We start from the raw sequence: 22,362 nt of genomic DNA, 5'->3' as shown, positions 1-22,362 counted from the left end.
GCAGTACCAGGCGCCTACATTATCTAAAGACTGTAACCTTCTCAGTACCCACACAAACCCATTTTAAGCAGTTCTCTTAAAGTTCATTGCATTAGTTATAAAGAGATTGCATTCTTATAATTTTAATATCTTCATTAGATTATATTTGTTTGATTAGATTAATAATCCTTATTTATTAATTCATAGATGACAATTTTATTATAATATTAAACAAGAGAAAAGAAACGATCACATTGATTTATAATGTCACAGGGTGTTCTGTTAATATCAAGAGGTCTCATATTCTGTGCGTAAACATAATTCCTTTCCTACCTAAATGCAGATCAAATCATATAGAAGTATAAAATCATATAGTTCTCTGCAGCATGATTAATACAAAATACAGTCATTGGTATTTTGTGAGTTAAATACTTATAATCATCTGCGGTGGGCTGGCTCCCTGCCCGGGGTCTGCTTCCTGCCTTGCGCCCTGTGTCGGCTGGGATTGGCTCCAGCAAACCCCCGCAACCCTGCAGTTCGGATATAGCAGGTTGGATAATGGATGGATAGATGGATACTTATAAACATTACAGTTAATAATGTTTTTTCTGCTTTCTCAACATGTACTGCATTGTATGTCACTGTTTATAAAAACCTAAAGGATTTTACATTTTTTTTTCAGAGCAAAATTGGCTTTTACAAATTTTCATGTCACCTACTCAATGAGTCCAACACCCACTTTACTGTATCGGCCAGGGCTTGCTCCTAAACCCCCCAGTGTAGAAATGCAAGTTCCATTTAAAACATATGTTAAATGCAGGACAGATTAATTTGCTTGGTTACACTGATCCTTTAATGTAACATTTAGCCTTGAGTACATGTTTAAGACAGGAAACCATCTGGCGAGAATTCAGAATCCATCTTAAAAAAATTCAGGTTTCAGCCAGCCTTAAGAAAAGCAAACCAATGTCACAAAAAGTCATTTGCCCCAAGCAGCATATTGGAGAAAACAAATGTATGAGAGAAGCTGCTTTGGGGTTATCAAAATAAACATGTGGGATTAGTCACTTAATTATTTGCTTGTTTGTCTGTTTATTTTTCCTTTCACATTCATTGTACTAGAGTCACTAGAGTGATATTGGCAACATGTCGTGCTCGGACAATCCAGGCCACTCTGTATTTTTTTTTAACGACACCTCCTAACAAATTCTCAGATGCTGTAAGCCCAGGCCAATCATGAGATGATTTCCCTGCAGTATGTCTCAGGTCTGCCTCAAGCAACACTCAATACCCCAGAATGACAAAGCAAAAACTGGATTTTAGAACATTTGGAAAAATTTACTAACAATAAACACTGAAATATTACGTTGACTCAAGTGTTTAGACCCTGTGCTCAGTACTTAGTTGAAGCCCCAATGGCAGTCATTACAGCCTGTAGTCTTCTTGAGTATGACACAACAAGCTTCACACACTTGGATATGTAGATTTTTATGTCATGTTTCCCTGCAGATCCTCTGAAGTTCTGTCAGGTTGGTTGAAGATGATAAATGGTCACCTATTTTCAGGTCTCTTTGGAGACGTTCGATGGGTTTCAAGTCCAGGCTTTGCCTGGGTAACTCATGGACATTTCCAGAGTTGTCTATAGCGCTCCTGTGTTGTCTTTTCTTTATGCTTAAGGTAATTGTCCTGTTGGAAGATGAACCTTCAGCATATTCTCAGGTCTACAGCAGTCGGGAGTAGGTCTTCATTTAAGATATCTCTGTACTTTGTTGGAATAGTATTGCACAGGTGATGAGTACCTTGTCTCCTCCAGACTTGGCACTAATCTTCATCAGACTGCACAATCTTGTTTTCCATGGTTTGAATGTCCTTTAGTTTCCTTTTTGCAAACTCCAAATGGGCTTCCTTGTGTTTTTAACTGAAGAGAGGCTTCTGTCTGGCCACTCTGTCATAAAGCTCAGATCGATGGAGTGTTGCAGTGTTCTGAAAGTTTCTGTCTTCTCCACACAGATTTTGTGGAGCTCATCCAGACCACCAGGTTCTTGGCCAATCTCCCTTCTCCTTCTCTGGCTCAGTTTCGGTGGGTAGCCAGCTGTAGGAAAAGTCGTGGTTGTTCTAAAGTCTTCCATTTAAGAATTATGGAGGCCAATGTGTTCCTAGGAACCTTCAATGCTGGAGGGACTGTTTTGTAAGCCTTCCTTAAAAATATGTATGTCTTCATACAATATTCTGCAAACAATCCCTTTGACCTCATAACTTTTTTGAAGCACATTGTGAACTGTGGGACCTCATATAAACAGATGTGTGCTTTTCCTTATCATGTGCAATAAATTAAAATTGACCACAGTGTGTAGAAACATCTCAACGATGATCACTAGAATGGGATGCACCTGAGCCAGATTTCAAGTGTTCTAGCAAATGGTCTGAATGCTTGTGTCAAGGTGATATTTCAGTTTTATATTTTTAATACACACTAGCAAAAATGTTTAAAATCCTGTTTTCACTTTGTCATTCTGTGGGAATTGAGTGTTGTTTGCTCAAACAAAAAATGAATTTAAACAATTTTAGCACAAGCCTGCAACATAGCAAAATGTGAAAAAACTGAAGGGGTCTGAAAACTTTCTAAACCCACTTTAACTGCATGGAGCTGCCATGTGGACTTGAAACCTGCAAAGCAAAGGGTGAAGGTCTGGTGCAATACCTTTAAGGTGAAGGACAAGATGCAAACAATTGCAAGCATATTACTTTATTTGATAGCAACAATCATCAAATGTTATCGCATCACACAAAGCCTTACAGCAAACCTGCTTGCTCATTTTAGAGCTCTTACTGTGCAGAAGCCAGTAAAGCAGCATTATCCAGAGATACAGTAATCCCTCCTCGATCGCGGGGGTTGCGTTCCAGAACCCCCCGCGAAAGGTGAAAATCCATGAAGTAGAAACCATATGTTTATATGGTTATTTTTATATTGTCATGCTTGGGTCACAGATTTGCACAGAAACACAGGAGGTTGTAGAGAGACAGGAACTTTATTCAAACACTGCATACAAACATTTGTCTCTTTTTCAAAAGTTTAAACTGTGCTCCATGACAAGACAGAGATGATAGTTCCGTCTCACAATTAAAAGGAGTGCGTGTCAGGAGCAGAGAATGTCAGAGAGAGAGAAAAAAGCAAACAAAAATCAATAGGGCTGTTTGGCTTTTAAGTATGCGAAGCACCGCCGGACAAAGCAGCTGCAAGGATGTACAATGTAAAGGTAGTCTTTCAGCATTTTTTTAGAGGAGCATCCGTATCCTCTAGGCCAGTGTGTGAACAGCCCCTCTGCTCACACCCCCTCCGCCAGGAGCAGAGAATGTCAGAGCAAGAGAGACAGAGAAAAACAAACAATCAAAAATCAATACGTGCTGTTTGATCTTTTAAGTATGCGAAGCACTGTGCGAGAAGCATATAGCTTGACAAAGCAGCCACATGTAAGCCCAGCAAGGAAGGGAGCAATGTGAAGGTAATCTTTCAGCGTTTTTTGAGGAGTGGCCGTATCCTCTAGGGGTTCGAACAGCCCCCGTGCTCACAATATATTTGAGGAGTTTTATTTAATACGTATTACGCGCTCTGGTTGGGTAGCTTCTAAGCCATCTGCCAATAGCGTCCCTTGTATGAAATCAACTGGGCAAACCAACTGAGGAAGCATGTACCAGAAATTAAAAGACCCATTGTCCGCAGAAATCTGCGAACCAGCAAAAAATCCGCGATATATATTTAAATATGCTTACATATAAAATCCACAATAGAGTGAAGCCGCGAAAGTCGAAGTGCGATATAGCGAGGGATTACTGTACTGGTGTTCTAATGTTGCGTACCCCATACAGAGCTTCTTGACATTTTATACACAACTTATTATAACTCATCATGTGACTCACAACCCTGATGGAACCCTCAGCTTCACATAGGTGACCACAATCATGCAGCACTTCACTATGATTTCAAAGCAAATATGCTTTAAAAAAAAAAACGTAAACTGCAGTTATAACCCAACCCTGAATTGACCGGTTAAATTAGGCCACTGTTTTAGTGAATGCTCATTTCCTTCAAATTTCTTCACTTTACTGGCATGTAAATTAAAAAGTGAAGTGGATTGAAATGTTGCCTTTACCATTGTTAGGAGGCATTCCATTTAAAATGTCTAGCAGCACGTCAGGAAATCAAATGAAAGTCAACACCTCAAGAGAGGGTAGGTTTGAGCAGACTGCACACAGTACCGTGAAGGGGTCAGTGAGGCCATGGCACTTAGTAACACTGTTATATTGCACTGCTATTGCTACTTTGAATTGTTCTGCTGTTTGCAAGGTTCTTGAACAAGGCAATGATGCATTTTGTGTAGGGCACCAATGAAAATAAAGATGAATTGCACCATGGACGGGTTTCATGGCATGTTTTGTGCAGAATCAGAGTTCATACAGCTTTATTAAAAAATAAACTACATAACATCCATGCCACTTGATAATGTAACTTAAAATGCATTGAAAGGCCACAACATTATTAACACAAATGGAACATTCTAGTAAACTGAATGAATTACAGAAACGGATGACAGTGTAATAATAATCATTTCTCTCCAGCCATAATCAGGTTGACTTGTGTTTATAGTTCATAAAATTTCAAATGTCTTTGTCATGTTTGAGAGCATTTAATTCAATGGTTGTTCCCTTTAATTTACATTCCATTTCTAATTAGAATGTTACAGAGTCTTCTATATTTAAAGAACAATTCTATGATCTGCTTGATTTATATATTCGATGGAGAGCTCTTGGGCACAACTTTTTTTTTTTTTTTTTTTTAATTGCAGAATAAAGTTTAATTCCAAAACACAGTTTGTATACTAATGAATTACATTTACTGCCTGGTTTTTTTTTTTTTTTTTTTTTTTTTTTTAGAAAATCTGTGGTGCAGCTGGACATGGCGAACACCAAGAAAGCACTAATTGTGCCAGCATTTGAGACCCTGCGCTATCGACTGTCTTTCCCGAAGTCCAAGGCAGAGCTACTGTCCCAGCTAGACATGGGTACCCTTTTCACATTCAGGTATCAGGAATACCTTGTCATTCATCTCATCAAATTCAACTGGGTGTTTTTTTATGTATTAATCAAAATAAAAGTAATGCTTGTGCTAAAATATCTTTAATACATAAAAAGTTGGACATTATGAGCATCACTAGTGGCATTAAACAACCTGCTTCTATGGAGTACTTTTGTGTTTCTTCAGCATGCATTTTGGAATTTATGAGAAGCTTAGGTTTGTATGTTGGTAGGTTTTAATAAGAAAACAGGTCAAAGAAGTTAAAGAATTTTAAAATGCAGTGGAAGGAAAAGGGAAGAAAGGAAACAGTTGTTCTAGCTGCTCTGCCCAACTAGTCCAGGACTTGTTCTGTGGTACTAACTCTGATGTAGTAGAAATGTTCAGACCAATGTGCTGTGCAAATCCCAAGGTCCTCCTTGTTTTCCATCCTTATGTATTTATATCTTCAGACAACAACCGTCTTTTGCTTTGCTTTTCTCACTATTAAGCACAAACTGATGGCTTTGCAAAGACATTGGCTAATGCTACTTCATTTTTTTATTATTTTTCTCAACTCTTTGTTGTTTTTTGCCATAGATAGATAGATACTTTATTAATCCCAATGGGAATAGATGGCATCTGCATGAAATTTTAATTTGTAAATCTCACTTAAATAAAGAATAAATACTTACAGTACATCATGTAATAAACACTGGCATATTTATTAAATTATAGTATGACCAAAGCAGATCAGGATGTTGATCCATCTCACAGACCTTGAGTTGTCCTGTTATGAAACCCCATAGTCCTGGTTGTGATAAACCTGTTGAGTTATGGCAGGTGGATTAGGAATCTTTCATTCAAGCAATAAAATTTGATGTGCAAGTAATGCAGTATGGAAATTCCAGTGATGTAATCATTACATAATTTCGCTTCATTCGGTGTTACTCCAAGCCAGTGCCATTAAAGGATTAAGAATAATTTTAAGTCTGACAATTTCTAAAGAAACAGGAGAATATTTTTCCCCAAAATAGTCTTAATTTAGGACAGTCCCAAAACAAGTGACCTAATGAAGCTGGTTCTTGATGGCCTCATTTGATTCTTTTCTCTGCAATTTTCAGGATAATTGGAATGTTGAAAACTGTGTGCAATATACAATTTTTAGATGACTTGCACCATATACAGATTGACAAGATATTTGGTTTATGAACAAAAACAATTGCATTGGAGATCTTGCTTAAGATTATATGGAGGTGCACATAGACAAATTAGTTGATAACATTTAAAAGTACCACTGAGATTTTCATCATTACTAGTTCAAATATATTCAAGTGTTGATACTGATTAAAGTTTAGGAAAGTTAAGGAGATCCTTTTTAGCAGTGAATTTGACTTTTTTGTTGAAGGAATTCCATATTTATGAAGCAATACAAAGATCTCTGAAGTTCTTAATTGCCTTAAATGTAGATTACTAGAGCACTGGAGCAATAGAGGATAGCATGTCTGTTTGCATTGGCTCCATATTTTAAGTGAGTTATCCAGAACAGGATTTCTAGTGATTATGCAATAATTATTGATGACTGGAGTGTAAAGCTAATTACATACAGGGGGCTCTGAGCAGGACTTCCTTCTGAAGGCTAACTGGGCAGGTGCAGCTCCATTACCTTCTAATAATAATAATAATTCTTTGCATTTATATAGCGCTTCTATTCCCTTCCATAGTCTCAAAACATGAATGTGCACAACCCAGCAGTAAAACTGAATGTCAGGTAATGCCATGTCACCCTCTCCTTTAGAACTGTGGAAGGTGTCTCTTTGATACATGGTCTTTTTGCTTTGCAGTTGAATGAAATTATATTTGAAATAGGATTTATTAATATACAATATGTAGGGGAAAAAAGAGCTCTGGAAAGACATTCACATTATCAATACCCCCACATTAACAAACTACAATTATTAAGTTGAAGCAAACAATTTATCCATTTCATGACTGCACTGATAGTCTATCCTGGTTGGGATACAAAACATACATTTGATATTTAGAACTGTTGTAGGACTGTTTCATTTTATTTTGTATGTAGTAAAGATAGTGCCAAAACTGTCCATACCCAAAAACAAAAAGTCATCCTTTTACAAAGGCTCAGTTCCTTAAGAATAAGACTCGCCATATTTTAAACAAATTTAATTTAGAGACTGCTATACATCAGGTATGTTTTTTGAGATTTTTTCTTCCACATCACCATGCAGCTTAGGTTCAATGGTGATTACAGGTAGGCATCAAATAGTTGGATGTGAAAACCTGACAACACTCTCCTACATTACAGTAAACTTTACAAAATGACTACGATCTGCTCAAAGAGCCTCAAAGATCACTTTAATGGGTGAAATTGTCACGTTATAATACTGCATTAGCTGGGTTTGCTATCTTGTGACTGCTAGGGCTGGATATCAGCACCGATGTCCCAATTTGATTCCGATTCACAGTGCCCCAGTTCGATTCAATATCAATTTTATTTTGACTGAATTAGCATGCACTGATAAATTTGAAGTGGTGGCTTTTCTAGAAATTAATTAACCATACATAGAGAACATTAATATGACAAAATTCACACTATGACCCTTTATTTGAAGAGTGTCTACACAGTGACTTCATAACATATGCATAAGTATGGAATTACATTTAAGAAGAAATATTTAATAATGGACAGTTAACATCAGTATTCAGAAGATGTGGAACAAAATATCATTGCTCCTTTTTACTTTCTCATATACGAAGTATAGGTAAAGTATTGGAATCATCCAAAAAATTTGACTTTGAAATTTTCACGAATCTCAACGTTTTAGACCTCCCTGAGTCCGAAAATACCATTTTTGGAATTATGTCTGTGTGAGTGTGTGTAAACACGATAAAATGAGTACGCTTTCACTTAGGTCAACCAAATTTTGCATACAAATATCAGGTACAAAATGTAGATTTCTATCTTCTATTTTCACTAACCAGAAGTGGTACTTTTTTATTCATGCAGCTGTAGAGTCCGATTTATTCAACTTTACTTTTATAATAATTGTTATTAATTTGATATATTATTAATTTGATTTGATTTGTTTGTGATGGTTCTTTAATATACATAATATAAAAAGTAAAATCATTGTCTTGCGGTTTACTCCTCAAATATCCATCCCCATATCTGAGTATTTCGAGAAAGTCTAGGGGAGACCACTCCTGATTTTTAAAAAAGCACTGCACTCATTCAAATTTCTAATTTAACTAGCATACTGTATGTATCACCACATTAGACTCCACACATATTATGGGGGGGTTCCTTGTTTTAATACAATGCAATGGCATCTACTTTATAAAACATCTATATCATCTTGTGAATATTATCTCTTATATATATTTCTCTTCTGGTTCCTCCTGCTTCCACTTCAAAACCGGTCCCGCCCACACGCAGCCGACACGGCATTTCTCGATTCCTATTCGTCCTCTTCCAAACTCTTCCCCACGCTGCCTGTGGCTCTTCTTCAAAACCAGTCCCGCCCACACACAGCCGATACAGCATTTCTCAATTCCTATTCGTCCTCCTCCAAACCCTTCCCCACATTCTTCCATTGCGATTGCTGAAACAAAACTTTTCAAACACGAACCTCACTTGCTAAACACAAGAAAAGGCATTCTTCCCAACAACTATATGAGTGCCAGAAATGCAATAAGAAGTTCACTACACAGGATTGTCCAACTAAACACAACAAAACTCATTCACAACTCTTGCAATGCGACATCTGCAAAGCAACGTTTCCAAACCAACGCAATCTCAGCAGACATGCACACAATCCTCTTCCCGTTACCACAGGTACTTCTTCACCTAATTCCTGTCTTCCCATCCAAGAGTACAACATTGGGACTCCAGACCAGCAGTGCAAACACTGTCATGCACTATACTGGCCTGCTGAGTGTAATACATCCAACAAGTACTCGAGGTGCTGCCACAACGGTAAAGTAGCTTTACCGCCTTTGCGGGAGCCACCTGTGTCTTTACAATAGCTTCTTACACAGCAAACATCAGAAGCTAAAAATTATCGTGAACACATTCGAGAATACAACTCTTCTCTAGCGTTTGCTTTCATGGGTGCACAGATAACTCAACCTCCTGGCCACGGACCATACTGTTTTAAAATACACAGGCAAATTTATCACAAAATCTCTCCACTATACGCTAACACTTCTACCTCTCCAGGATATGGACAGTTGTATATCTTTGACACAGCACAAGCTACTGAAGTATGCTTACAAAATAAAGCAAACTCTGCATGCAGCGAAAATGTACTTCTCCAGCTAGATTCCATGTTCAGAACCATCAACCCCTTCGCTAAATCATACAAACACATGCATGAAATCGCTCAGTCCAATCCAACAGCATCTGTATGAATGGTTTTCAAGGAAAACCCTAGGCAGGATTTACGACGATACAATGCCCCGACATGTCACACCGATGTTGCAGCGATTTTCGTCAGAGAAGATGGCAAACCACCTGCCGAAAGGGACGTTTGCATCTATCCCATAGGCAACTCCTGTAAACAGATTTCCATGCTCAATATGAATTGCGATCCTTTGGTTTACCCACTTTTATTCCCTTACGGAGACATTGGCTGGCACAAAGATTTACATGTTCCCGATAAAAGAATGGCCAAGCGAATAAGGCTTACTCAATGGCAATTTTACGCATACTGATTAGCAATGAGGAATACATTTAGTATTTTGCACTCCAGCGGCAAGCTATTCCAACAGTACGTCATAGATGCGTATGTTAAAACAGAGGGCGTGCATCTCAACTATCTCAGATTACATCAACAAGATCTGCGCATGGAACAGTACAAAGGACTATCAGACGCACTGCAAGCAAACGCTGAAAATAATGTATGTGTAGGCAAAATGATCATATTGCCGTCCACATTTCCAGGAAGTCCAAAATACATGCAACGAAAGTATCCGGATGCCATGGCCATAGTATGTAAATTCGGGAAGCTTGATTTATTTATCACTTTCACATGTAATCCTGCTTGGCCGGAAATTCTACATGCACTGTCGGATACCCAAAGACCAGAGCACAAACCTGATATTGTAGTACAAGTAGATCTTTTGACTCATTATCTGTCGTCTCCACCAAAACACCTATTCACAACTGCGTCTTTCAAGAAGTATTTATTTCTTCTTGATTTCTGAATTCCTTTCTCACCATTTTCCGTTCCTATTCTTTCACTGCCGTATGCTACGGTGGGCTTCGGCTAGTTATAAAATAATCAAATATTGCTTCTAAATAATAAATGTTATTCAGTAACCTATTTGTGTGTTATGAATCTCCATTCTTCAACTAGATTGTTAGCCAAATTTATTCCCCTATTGGACAATTAAAATAATCATAAATTAGTCGAAATTAAAGATACAGTGGAAAGACTCCTGTCTTTCTGCAATTTTTCAGCTACTCACTTGCAGCAGTCATGTTAATTAGTCTTGAAAATCTTTTCCTCACAGTCCTCAGACAAAAAGCAAGCATGTGACTGATAACATTACAATTATGGAGCTTCTTCAATTTACCTGTTTTGCGCACACACTCACTTTTGTATCATATGCTGCTCTGAAAATTTCAACACTTGCCCACTTGCTTTGCCAGGTGAGGTGTGTTGCAAGCACAGCTAGCCAAGTGCTTAATGAGAAGCAACATTTATTAGACATGCCAACACACAAACACGCAATGGAACAGCGCATTGGAAATGCTAGAAAGATTTTTGAAACAACATCGAGTCATCTCAGCAGCTCTGCATATGGGCAGTGAGGTTGTTCCTGGTAAGAGTGGCATGCAGTGCACTTATCTGCACGTCCGCCACAGGTGCCCAGTCGTTTTTAATGTGTGATTGTCACATAGGAATCTGCTGCCCTGGATGTTCAGGTGTTCACATCAGGTGTGAATGACGCTGATTTCAGTTAAAGAGGACACACCATTTTATGCAAGATAGTAAAGTGCTTTTTCTGTTGAAAGCCTTAACAGGTGCAGTAGTGACATCTACTGGATCGGACACCAAAAACGAAGATAAGCAAAAGTCTGCATATAGTAATGGAGCAGGATAGAGATTCATGAAATCAATCTCGAGACTTTAAAAAATCAATATCAGATTCTTTAAATGAAACATAATGATTAATCAGAAAATCTATATTTTTACCCAGGCTTACTTGTAACACTCAAGACTCCTGTTACCCCCATATGTAGGTTTTCTTCTGGTATATTCAAGTTTATATACATTTTCAAACTCATACTGTCTAAACAGTTACCATCTCAAAATTGTCCCAGTGGAGAGCTATACTTGTCAAGTAGATTCCTCCTTAGCCCCTACTGCTTCCAGTACTGACTTCACCAAAATGGAGCCATTTATAAATAGTGCATTCTGTCACTAAAATCTAAACTACACCATTTGTTTGTGATATACAGTAATCCCACAGCACTGATGGGTGCAAAAAATAGATTTGGCATAAGAATACTTTGAATCCAAAAAAATGGTCATTTCAGAGATCTGGGGACTGTCTTCCAGTATTACTATTATATGCGTGACAAGTATAATAATCGCCTTTATATAGGCACACCTATTTAAGTAGAACAGCATGGTGGCCATGTAGATGTAGAGTGCTTGGCTTGAATCCCAAATAGGATAACACCTGTGTGGAGTTTGCGTGTTTTCCATTGTTTGTATAGATTTACCACCCACATCCCAAAGATCTGTAGGTGCCAGTCAGATTAATTGGTCACTCTAAATTAGCCCAGTGTGAGCATGTGTTCCCTGTGATAGGATGGCAGCCATTTAGGTTCAGATGTGTTACCTGAACTGGATAAGTGAGCTTACATGAGTTACAGTATAGATGGTACAGATGGACATGTTTAAGCAGAATATCATGTCAGTATTTTTAACTTTATGTTCTCATTATTGGTTTAATGCTTATTAAAGTGTGTTTCCCTTCTTATCCTAGATACCACGTGTGGACTAAAGGTCATGCACCCACAAATTTTGCAAAGTGGCGTACTGCTACAACTCCATACAAGGTGGAGTGGGAAGCTGACTTTGAACCTTATGTCGTGGTCAGGAGAGATTGCCCCGAGTACGACCGCCGTTTTGTTGGCTTTGGCTGGAACAAGGTGGCACATATAATGGAACTGGATGCACAGGTAAAATATTGTTCTCATAGAGGAGTGTCGAATGAAGGTGTGCTGTTGAAGCCTTTTGAAAGATGGTTAAGAGGCATAAGCTATCTTGAATTCATCCATAATCTTAAAGGAAAGAATGGTTGTCTGTTTGAGTTATAGGGGTATGAGATCAGACAGTGCTCACAATAACATGAAGTTGTAAAGTTGGACAGTGGGCCATGTTTCATTTCTAAATGTAGTTTTCTGTTGATTACAATGGGTTTTTTTTGTATTTGCCCTCTGTTAAAAAAATAATTACATAATACAAGGGTATTACAACAAAAAACTAAGAATTACGGAGCCTTCACAAAATACATTTTATCATATAAACATTGATTTGTATTTATTTTGGTTATATCTAATATTTTTGCATACAAATAAATAAATTCTGAGAGTTGTTCTATTAAAAATTCCTTTTTTGCATTTGATTATTTTTTTAATTAACATTTGAGTCTCAGCAAATTCTAAACAGTAGAATATGTGTGGGTTGAAAAATGATTCTGAGCTCTTCACTTAATGCACACTTTATTGTGTTTTAGATTTAATTTTAAGTGGATAAATATGCCATTTTTGCTCATCAGTCTACACTCAGTAACTCATAATGGCAAAGTGAAAAATATGTTTTCAGAAAGGTTTTTTAGTTTGTTAAAAAAAAATACTAGCTGTGCTACCTGTCTAAGATGGGTTGAAATCTAAGTAATCAACATAGACCACAGTATTGACATTTGAAATGCACCATGCAATGCATATCCCTCAGTTATGTGCTATTTGGTATGAGATTCGTAAAAGCAATGTTAATGTTTGTAGTTTGCCATCCATTGTAATTACAGAGACATAGTATCAGCACGGACACACAGATATTTAACCTTTTATTAAGCTGGATCAAAAACTGAAATCTCTCCTACACATAAGTATTAAGACACTTTGCTGTGGAACTCCAAATTGTGGTCAGGTGCATCCTGTTTGCTTTAGTTATCCTTGAGATGTGTCTAGGACAGGGGTGGGCAAAGTCAGTCCTGGAGGGCTGCAGGTTTTTGCCCCAGCCCAGTTGCTTAATTAGAAAACAGTCCTTCCCAATAATTTAATTTCATGGCTTGTTAGTGCTTTAACTCAGCTATGTCAGGCCATTCTCTTGTCCTAGATTTTTTTTCCTTTCTAAGGATATCACCCAAATGATTTGAAGTCTAAAATGGATGAATAATACACAATCTTTCACTTTTTTCTCTTCACTTTCCTTTCAAGTATTTAATTAAACCAAATAGTGCACAATAAATATACACAGGTGTAAATGGTAACAAGCTAAATGGAGAAATGCTGGTTTCTTTTGTGATTTGCATGTTATTGCCATTAAGGAGCCATTGCAAACTGAGAATTCAGCTGTTTAAGACTAAAATAAGCAATGAGGGCTCAAAATCTTAACGAGCGAGACAACTAAAGTGAAGCAGAAGTGTCACTTGTGCAATAAGGGCTTCTAATTAAGCAAGTGGGTTTGGAACAAAAACCTGCAGCCACTGCAGACCTCCAGGAATGACTTTGCCCACCCCTGGTCTAGAACATTGCCTCCCAAACCCGGTCCTGGGGACCCCCTGTGGCTGCAGGCTTTTGTTCCAACCAGCTTCTGTTTTTCATTGGGCTCCTGGGCTAATTAAGTGAACTGTTATTTCCCAAGTTCTGTGTTTTGGGAACACTAGAAAACTAAGTTTGGTAAAATATATTTATATATAAAAATGTACCAAGCAGTTATATGGTAATAATGTATTTTTTTTCTTTTTAACAATATTTTCATCTTGATTTTCATTCTACTTTTCCAGGTGTTTTAATTGTTTAATTAATCCATTATTTACTAATTAGTGGGTCTGACGCTAAAGTAGTTGCAGCCTTTGATTATTCAGTGTTGTTTGCCAGCGTGCAATTTTTTCTAAAAACATTTTTGTTTTGTCATTATGGGTTATTGATTGTGGACTGATAGGCAAAAATGGTAAATTATTCCATTCAAAATTAAATCTAAAACACAAAGTATGCAGAAAGTGAAGGGGTGTGAATATGTTCTGAATCCATTGTACAGTAAATGTGGCCCAACATTAAACATGAGGCTAAAATGTTGGAAATGTTTTGATGTGTTGCACCTATGAATGCAGTGTTATGCTGGGGACAATATGCTGAAATTGACTGAAGTTAAAGCTTTTCTTGGCAGAAGTCCTGGTTATCAGTAGTAGAAGCTTAATAAGACTGTTGATCACATCAAAGACTGGATATTATATAGTAGGTGAAAGAAAATAAAGTTATGTTATATATGCAGAACATGTTGAATATGTAAAAAAAAAGTGCTTTTAAATGAATGAAGTTAAGAAAGTACTTAAGAGATTGGTACATTTGTGTTTTTTGTTCTGGTGAGTACTAGACAGTGGCCTAACTAAAGCATAAAGTTCTCAGAATCTCTAAATCATTTGTAGTTTGCAGCCTATCACTTTAATCTACATATGTATCTTTTCTATTGTTTCTACAGGAATATGAATTTGTTGTGTTGCCGAATGCCTACATGATCCACATGCCTCACGCGCCTAGCTTTGATATCACCAAATTCCGCTCAAATAAGCAGTACCGCATCTGCCTAAAGACCCTCAAAGAAGAATTCCAACAGAACATGTCTCGCCGTTATGGTTTTGCTGCTCTCAAGTATATGACAGCGGAGAACAACAGCTAGAGGTTCACAGAAGAAGAAGAAGGTTTCATGTCTGCCTTTAGTTATACTGTGAAGAGAAACAGGCAATGAGACAGACATTTGCAGAGAAATTATTAGAAGCTGCTTGATTATTTTTGCAAGCTGTCGTAAAAGGAACGCTCAATAAAGGTGGCCTGGACCCACAATCTCATTATTATATACAAACGCTGAACAACTCTAAGGCTGGAGACGAACAGAGCCTACAACATGAATCCTCAGGCTCCCTGTTTTCTTTTGATATTCAGTTTTTAGTGCCATTGTGTAGGATTTGGGGGTAATGTGAAGGCACGTTCAGCTTTGGTTCCATTGTAAGTTGTCAGATTGAGTAAATTTTGTGACCTCTTAAGTCCTTCATTAAGAAATGTAAACTTGGTGTTTGTTGTTTACATTGGTCAGTCATTCTGTGGCTTTAAAACCTTAAAAAGAAAGAAGAGAACCAAAGCTGGCCAAAGCTGACCGCTGGCATGAGTCTCTCACTAGATGATGGAACTTAATGACTTCACCCTTAGATGGGTTTCAACCCTTGTTAAAAATCACTGCTTGTGTAATGTGCAACTCATCTTGAGCCTCTGCAGCCCAAGAGGGAAGTCTGGCTCCAAGATCAGCATATGCTACAAACGTGAGACATGTCCCATTATTCAGAATTGAAACTCGTTTTACCTATCGATTAAACTGCTAAAATTGTTATTCCAAGTATTTTTAAAAACACTGGTTTAACTTACATCAAATTAGCCTATTTTTACTCAGTACATTCTCTTTTGTTGTCAATATTTTGTGAAAAGTAACAGCTGACCTCCCATTAATGCCCACATCAGGCAGCACAAGTGGATTGTGTGGTGTGTGTCTGCAGGGCTGATTTATGAGGCTCTTGGGGAGGTGACACCACCCATAGTTATACCTTAGAACCCCCAAAAATTAAAACAATTGCTCTCCAAAAATACATGACATGAACTTCTTCATACCAAGAAGTGTGAGGTTTTGTGCATCTGCAGCGACCAACACGACAGTGCATAACATACTGTAAGAGAAATCTGGCAACTAGTGACTTGATTGCCTCGAAAGCTACTGAAAACTGGAAACAAACACTTTTTCTTATTCTTGCTTTTGTTTTCTATCAGGAAAATAGAAATAATATATATTATTTTGTTTTTCTTTTTTGGGGACCTTTGGGGACTAATGGTCATTTTGTCTATTTTTTATTATTTGTCTGTATTTCTTACATGTTTACATTTTAAAGATGTTAAAATAAACGCAGGTGGGAACTGTATTAAAAAAAAGAAAACAAAAAAAAACAAACAAAACTTGCACTACCCAAGTGTGAGAAAAAGGGGATTCAGAGCCAAACCTTAATGAGAGGACCACATGTATTGATACCTCTTAAAATCTGAGGTTATACAGCTACTTGGTTTGTCACTGTCTTCAAACAAAGAAGGAGGGAAAGGTGAAACCAGTCTGGTCCTTTTCTTTATTACCCACATGATAGTGCTGTGTAATGGCCAGCACGGCTGTAGTCTGGCTAATGCAGCCAAACTTGCACATTAGCTGGAAATCAGGCCTATGTGTGAAAAGGTAGTGTGGACAAATGAATGTGTGTGTGTACGTACGTGTGTTTGTGCGTGTGTGTGTGTGTGTGTGAAAGAACGTACCAAGCAAGGTGGAAAAAAAAAAAGAGAGAGGAAGGTTTGAATGTGTCAGTGTTTAGGACAGTGTTAATAGATATGCTGCTACCTAAATAAATTAAAAAAAAAATACAAAAACTTTTTGGACTTTTATTTCATATAACTCTCTAGTGCACTTTAATTTACCAGCACCGGTTGTGTCCAGTACTGAACACAGTCTAAATGCACACAAGCCATTTAATATTTTTCTTTTATTGGTACTTTATGTGCAAAAGGAACAGCAAACCATAAACAAAGCTTCTTCTAAAATCCTAACAGCTGTAACACAGCTTTTTGCGTCTTGTAAATATAATTGACCACAAGAATCCCAGATTAAATTTGAGATCTTTGTTTTCCAGAGTTTAAAAAAAAAAAACACTTTGCCAACATCAACTTTTCCAAAAACACACAAAGTATGCATGATGAAGCAGCCTCTTGCAATCTAAATTGCATAAAATAAGACTTTGGTATGGAGACTGAGTGCCATCACTGAATATCTCATGCATGTTACCAAAAGCCTGTTGGTATAAGTTGCCAGTTTGCTGAGGGCAATCGAATGTATGACTTGCTTCCATCATAAATACTGTGTTTTATTCTTGAAAGACTTCAAATACAAAATTCATGTTCTCTAAAATCATTTATATCCTTTCGGAGTCAAAAAGCATTTCATTAAACATTCATTTAAACCTTAAATAGCAGCTAATAAGTTAATTGTTGCATGTTCAATAACAAACACTTTTCATTGCTATATAAAAGAGGCTTTGTTGATAAAATGCTGTTTTGCGTTGTTAGAAATCCTCCTCGTCAAGCGTTTCCATGCATCTCAGAAATAATGTGCCGCAATCAACATTCTGGGAAGTCTCCTGCAAATTATCAGACAAGCAGGTTTTAGTGGTAGGAGTGGGGTTTGTTGTAAACTAAAAACTCCCAAAAACCCTTTTGAATTTAATCCAGTATCCACTTGTTAGCCACCTTATATTTAACTTTGAGACAGGTAGCATCTGTGTATGGGGGGCAGATATCTATGTAATATACAGGCAGTAACACTACAGGGTGCTCGTTCTAATATGGTATGCTCTACTCTCACCCTGTACCATCATTCATACCCCTACAGTCACTCGTATATAGTGGTCATCATTGAAAATTGCCCACTTTTACAAAAAAAAAAAAAAAAGTTAATGGTAATCCTCTCAAGGATGACACTCTCTGGCTTCCCATTTTGCTTTGATGTATTTTCAAAATGTATTGTGTACATCTAATTCAGTGTATCTCAGGTCACTCATTCCAGGCTGATTAAATCTTTGTTCCAGTGCATTGAACAAGTGACTAAGAGTTGAGCTAATTCAAAGTGATGTACAACTAGGCCCGATGTGGTTAACAGATGTTAAAAGCACAGCTTATTCCCTTTAATAAGGGACTGCCTGTGATCAGTAAGATGACATTATGGTTTTTCTGCTCCATGCACAAAATGATATCGTCAATTAAAAAGAATGAGTCTGCTTTATACTGTTGTGCATCTATTGGCTATTCATAGCACACTGACTAAAGAAAAATTTGTATGTGGACTGCCAAAATTGTTTGTGTTTGGCCATCAAGCATAATTCTTTTAATAGGCTGTAACTACTACTCAGTCTGTACTGTCTGATGATAGTATATGTTAGTCCTTATCACTCTTACATAAATTGAGGCCTCATGAGTTTCAGTATCGACTACAACACTGTTGTTTTGTAATGCTCCCTGCACAGCTTACCATTGCATTTGAAATAATATGAAACACTTTGGACAGGAACTGCAATTTTCAAACATGTTTAGCATGGAAGCACACAATTGACAGATGCTATTTATTGTGGATGTGGTTTCCAGCTTTACAGTTCAGTTCTATTTGAAGTATGAATTCAGCCTCAAAGGGAAACACTACAGAAACCATCATCCGTCCATTGTCTGAACCTGTTCATTTTATTGCTCTGGTATTGGTTGCTGTAGAGTACCCTAGCATCAGGCGAGTCTGCTACTGTATGTTTGATTCTCTGTTGCTGCTACAGTCATGGCAGAGTTGTTATTCCAGGACAGTCATTTACCTTGAAACAAACAGATTTCGTTTAGCCTCTGACATCATAAAGCGGGGACTATACAAAAAGTTAGGTAAAATACTCAGAACAGAAATGAAAACAAGACCCTGTTTCATTCATTAAAATGTGTAAAATCTTTGGGTTTTGGAGAAAAATGTGATAATTTAAACTATTTAATTTAAGAAGATTCTTTAATATCACACTAGGCAACAAAGTACTTTGCTTCCTGAAAACTTTTGGGTGTTTCTTATGGATTCTGGTCCATTGATCACAAAACTCACCTTTAAATTGTCCTGTTGTACTATTTTATTGCAAGCACCTATTTTTGTGACTTCCTCTCAAAGAGATGCAGGTACAGTACAATAAATGCAACTGGAACATCTACTGTGATCTAAAAGCAGTGGAACTGCTTCTGGAAATGCAGGCCGGATATACCAAGTACTGTTTTTTTTGTTAGCGAATGTGACAGCCATGCTGAAGTCTCATTACTGTATATTAAAAAGAACTGGCCACTCCATAAGGCTTTGGTTCCAGGGCAGAAAAGTGTGGCACATAAAAACATGTATCATTCTCAACAAAGCTATTTTTGCATTCTCTTCATATAAAACTTGGACTGATGAAAAACTTTGTGAAAACAGTAAGTAAGAAAGTGAAGGATTTTGACATTTGAAACCGATGTTTCCAAGAATAATTGATGCCAAGAATAAGGAAGGCATTTTTTCTTGGTCCACAAATCAGACACTTAATCAGTGACAATCAGTTTGAAGACCTGCTAAGTGGGGCTGGAGGAAATGGCACGAAGGCATTTAAGGATGTTGTTGGGAATTTTCTTGGCAACTGCACAGCTGCAAAATCCAGCTCGTCAACAACATGGTTCAAGCATACATGAAGTGCAACATGTCGCTAAAGGTTCATGATCGGAGTTCACACTTGGACTTCTTCCATGCCAATCTTGGTTTGTTTAGTCACAAACATGGTGAAGGGTTTCATCGGGACATTGCAACAATGCTGCAGCAGTATGAGGGCAAGTAGAATTCATCAGTACTGGCTGACTATTGTTCGACACTGAAGTGAGGAGCATCAGATGCCAAGTTCAAACAAAAATCGGCAGCAAAACTTTGTTAGCTGATTGAACTAATGCAGTGTATCAGCATCATTAAGTGATTAAACACCCCAAATGTAATAAAAGTTCGTGTTTGTTGTTAATTCAAATCCCTACAGGAAACGGTCAATCTGAAATTATATTTTTGTTCAGATTAAAGCTTTCTGTCACAATCCCCAAAAATATTTCAGGAAGCAAACCTTCAAAAAAAAAATTAGTGTTGTCCAGTGTTACTAAAGCATGTCAGATTATGTTCCTTAATACAAATGATCCTAGCTTAACTAACTTTAAAGCTGAAGGTAAATGGCTATCCTGGAACAACAACCTTAATGTGGTTCCAGACCATATTTTTAAGTTGCTTTAAATGAATGGGTCTGCTTAGCAAATAAATGTAAATATAAGAAACCTGGCAAGATCAGATCCACTTCCAAAAGCAACAGACGTGTGAGGCACAAGACAACCTGTGAAAGGATGTCAGTCCAACACAGACCACGAATATAGCTGTGCGAACACATGCTGGGCGACTCAGCATAACATGCAGATTGCCACAGTGCCTAATGCAGCGGCCTCATGGAAAAACAAAGATTTAAGGAGTTTAAGACAGACCAACCATTTTCTGTGACTCGCACATGAAAGCTAATGTTGTCCAAAATGGTAAACACAATGTGTTTTACAAGACAATACAATACAATCTAAACTAAAAACAGACTTAATTAGTATGATATTTTGTGTTGTCATACCGAAATGAATGACATTCAAACCTAATATTATTCCAAGTCATTAAATTTGTGGCATGGAGCATTTTTCTACCCAAACAAAAAAACGTCCGTTCATAGACTCTACTGTCAAGAATACACCTGATTGGGAACTATAGTACTGTGTAAAAGTCTTAGGCACTGGAAAACATAAATCTGTCAAGTGAAGATGTGTTTAAAAATACTGAAATGAAATGTTACTAAAGGTCATCAATATGTATCGTATATATTAGGTCCTCTGTCATGCAGTTTTATAAGAAAATCATCTGGTAGGTTGTTCTAAGCTTGAAGAACCTAACCCAGTTATACTATATCTATCTATCTATCTATCTATCTATCTATCTATCTATCTATCTATCTATCTATCTATCTATCTATCTATAATGGCTGTCTCGCTTGTTTCTGTTTCTTACCTGTCCCTTGTGCTTCAGGATTCCCTTTTGCTGCAGATAGCTGTTTTTTTTTATGATTTTGTAGTCATAGTCCTGCTGGAGAGTGACATTGGGACTGATCAGATACCTCCCTGATGGTACAGTCTCATGGATGAGAACATATTTGTACTTCACAGCATTTGAAGATTACATTAATTCTGGCCAGATAGTCAACTCCTCTGCAGAGATTCCTGCTGGTAACCTACACCGTGCTTAACTGTTGGCTGCAGACACTCATTGATGTAGTGCCCTCCAGCTCTTCTATGGGCAAACTGCCTCATGTCTGAGCCAAAAGTTTCAAATTTTTCCTCATCACTCCAGTTGTTCAGAATCCCAGTGCTTATGTTTTGTGCATAGGTGAATCTCTTAGCTTTGTTTCAACTTTGGAGGAATGGCTTTTTATCAGCAACTCTTTCTTGAAGTCCGCTTCTGACAAGACGTCTCCAGACTATTGAGTGTTTGATTTGGACTCCAGTGTCTATGTGGCCCAACCTCCCAACTTTGACATGATCTTTGAGCATCTTCAGAAGAGCTTTAACAGCACATCTTCAAAATCTCTGCTGTGAAATTACTGCTTGGGATAGACCTTGCTGGTGCAGGATAACCACCTTGTATCTTGTTGAAATGCTTGCTATTGCAATGGTGTAAGAATTGTTCCATCTACCACACACACACCTTTTAATTTGTTTGTACTTTGCCCAGTCTGATTCCTTCTACACCCGTTTCTGTTTCAGTTTGTCAATTTGGTTCAATCAGCACTTTATGACATTGATTATTAGCCCCTATTTGTTATCGTTCTGTAATCACACATTGGTCTACATAAATACAGAGCAATCAAGGCTTTATCTGACAACTGGTGTATTATTAATATGTGACTTTCTTTAATGAAACACAAAGATTTCTCTGTGACATTTATTTTTTTTCTACGATGAATGTTTGGAAGTTTGAAATTTGCTCTTTTGTATCTACATACTAATGAATAAGATAAAAATATAAACATCTAAGACAAAATGTATTTAAAAAAATTCAGAGAGCCTAAGACATTTGCACAGTGTTCTTTCTAGAGATATCTTGTGTCTTTCAAATGCTCCTTTACTTACATCACAGAATCTAGTACATGTCACCAAAGGATACCCAGCACCATAATGCCACTAAAACCACTCTAAATTTTGATATCTGTGTCACCCTGGAATTTTCTACATTTCCAGCAAAAATCTGAAGGAACTGGGATTACTTTGATTAGGCAGTGTTTTTCCAGTCCTCCAGGATTTCTGTTCCATGAACTTTTGTTTTTATACTGACAAGTATGGAGTTCTTGTTGCACTGTATAATGATGCAAACCCTGTCTGTGACAAGTCCCAA

The 22,362-nt window shown here is 37.4% G+C and overlaps 1 protein-coding gene across 1 annotated transcript in view; it reads left to right on the top strand.

The window, feature by feature from the left end:
• Positions 1-16,610, top strand: part of large1 (LARGE xylosyl- and glucuronyltransferase 1) — a 518,602-nt gene extending 501,992 nt beyond the window's left edge. Inside the window, exons 13-15 of the mRNA XM_051928585.1 lie at positions 4,912-5,058; positions 12,050-12,245; positions 14,770-16,610. Coding sequence (XP_051784545.1) covers positions 4,912-5,058; positions 12,050-12,245; positions 14,770-14,967 — 541 coding nt within the window. The 3' untranslated portion in view covers positions 14,968-16,610. The remainder of the gene's footprint in view (positions 1-4,911; positions 5,059-12,049; positions 12,246-14,769) is intronic.
• Positions 16,611-22,362: the final 5,752 nt, after the last annotated feature.

This window comes from Erpetoichthys calabaricus, chromosome 1, assembly GCF_900747795.2.
Source record: "Erpetoichthys calabaricus chromosome 1, fErpCal1.3, whole genome shotgun sequence".
In the NCBI taxonomy this organism is placed as follows: Eukaryota; Metazoa; Chordata; class Cladistia; order Polypteriformes; family Polypteridae; genus Erpetoichthys; species Erpetoichthys calabaricus.
The sequence above is the reverse complement of the archived record's forward strand: the minus strand, read 5'-3'. Positions and strand labels throughout refer to the sequence as shown.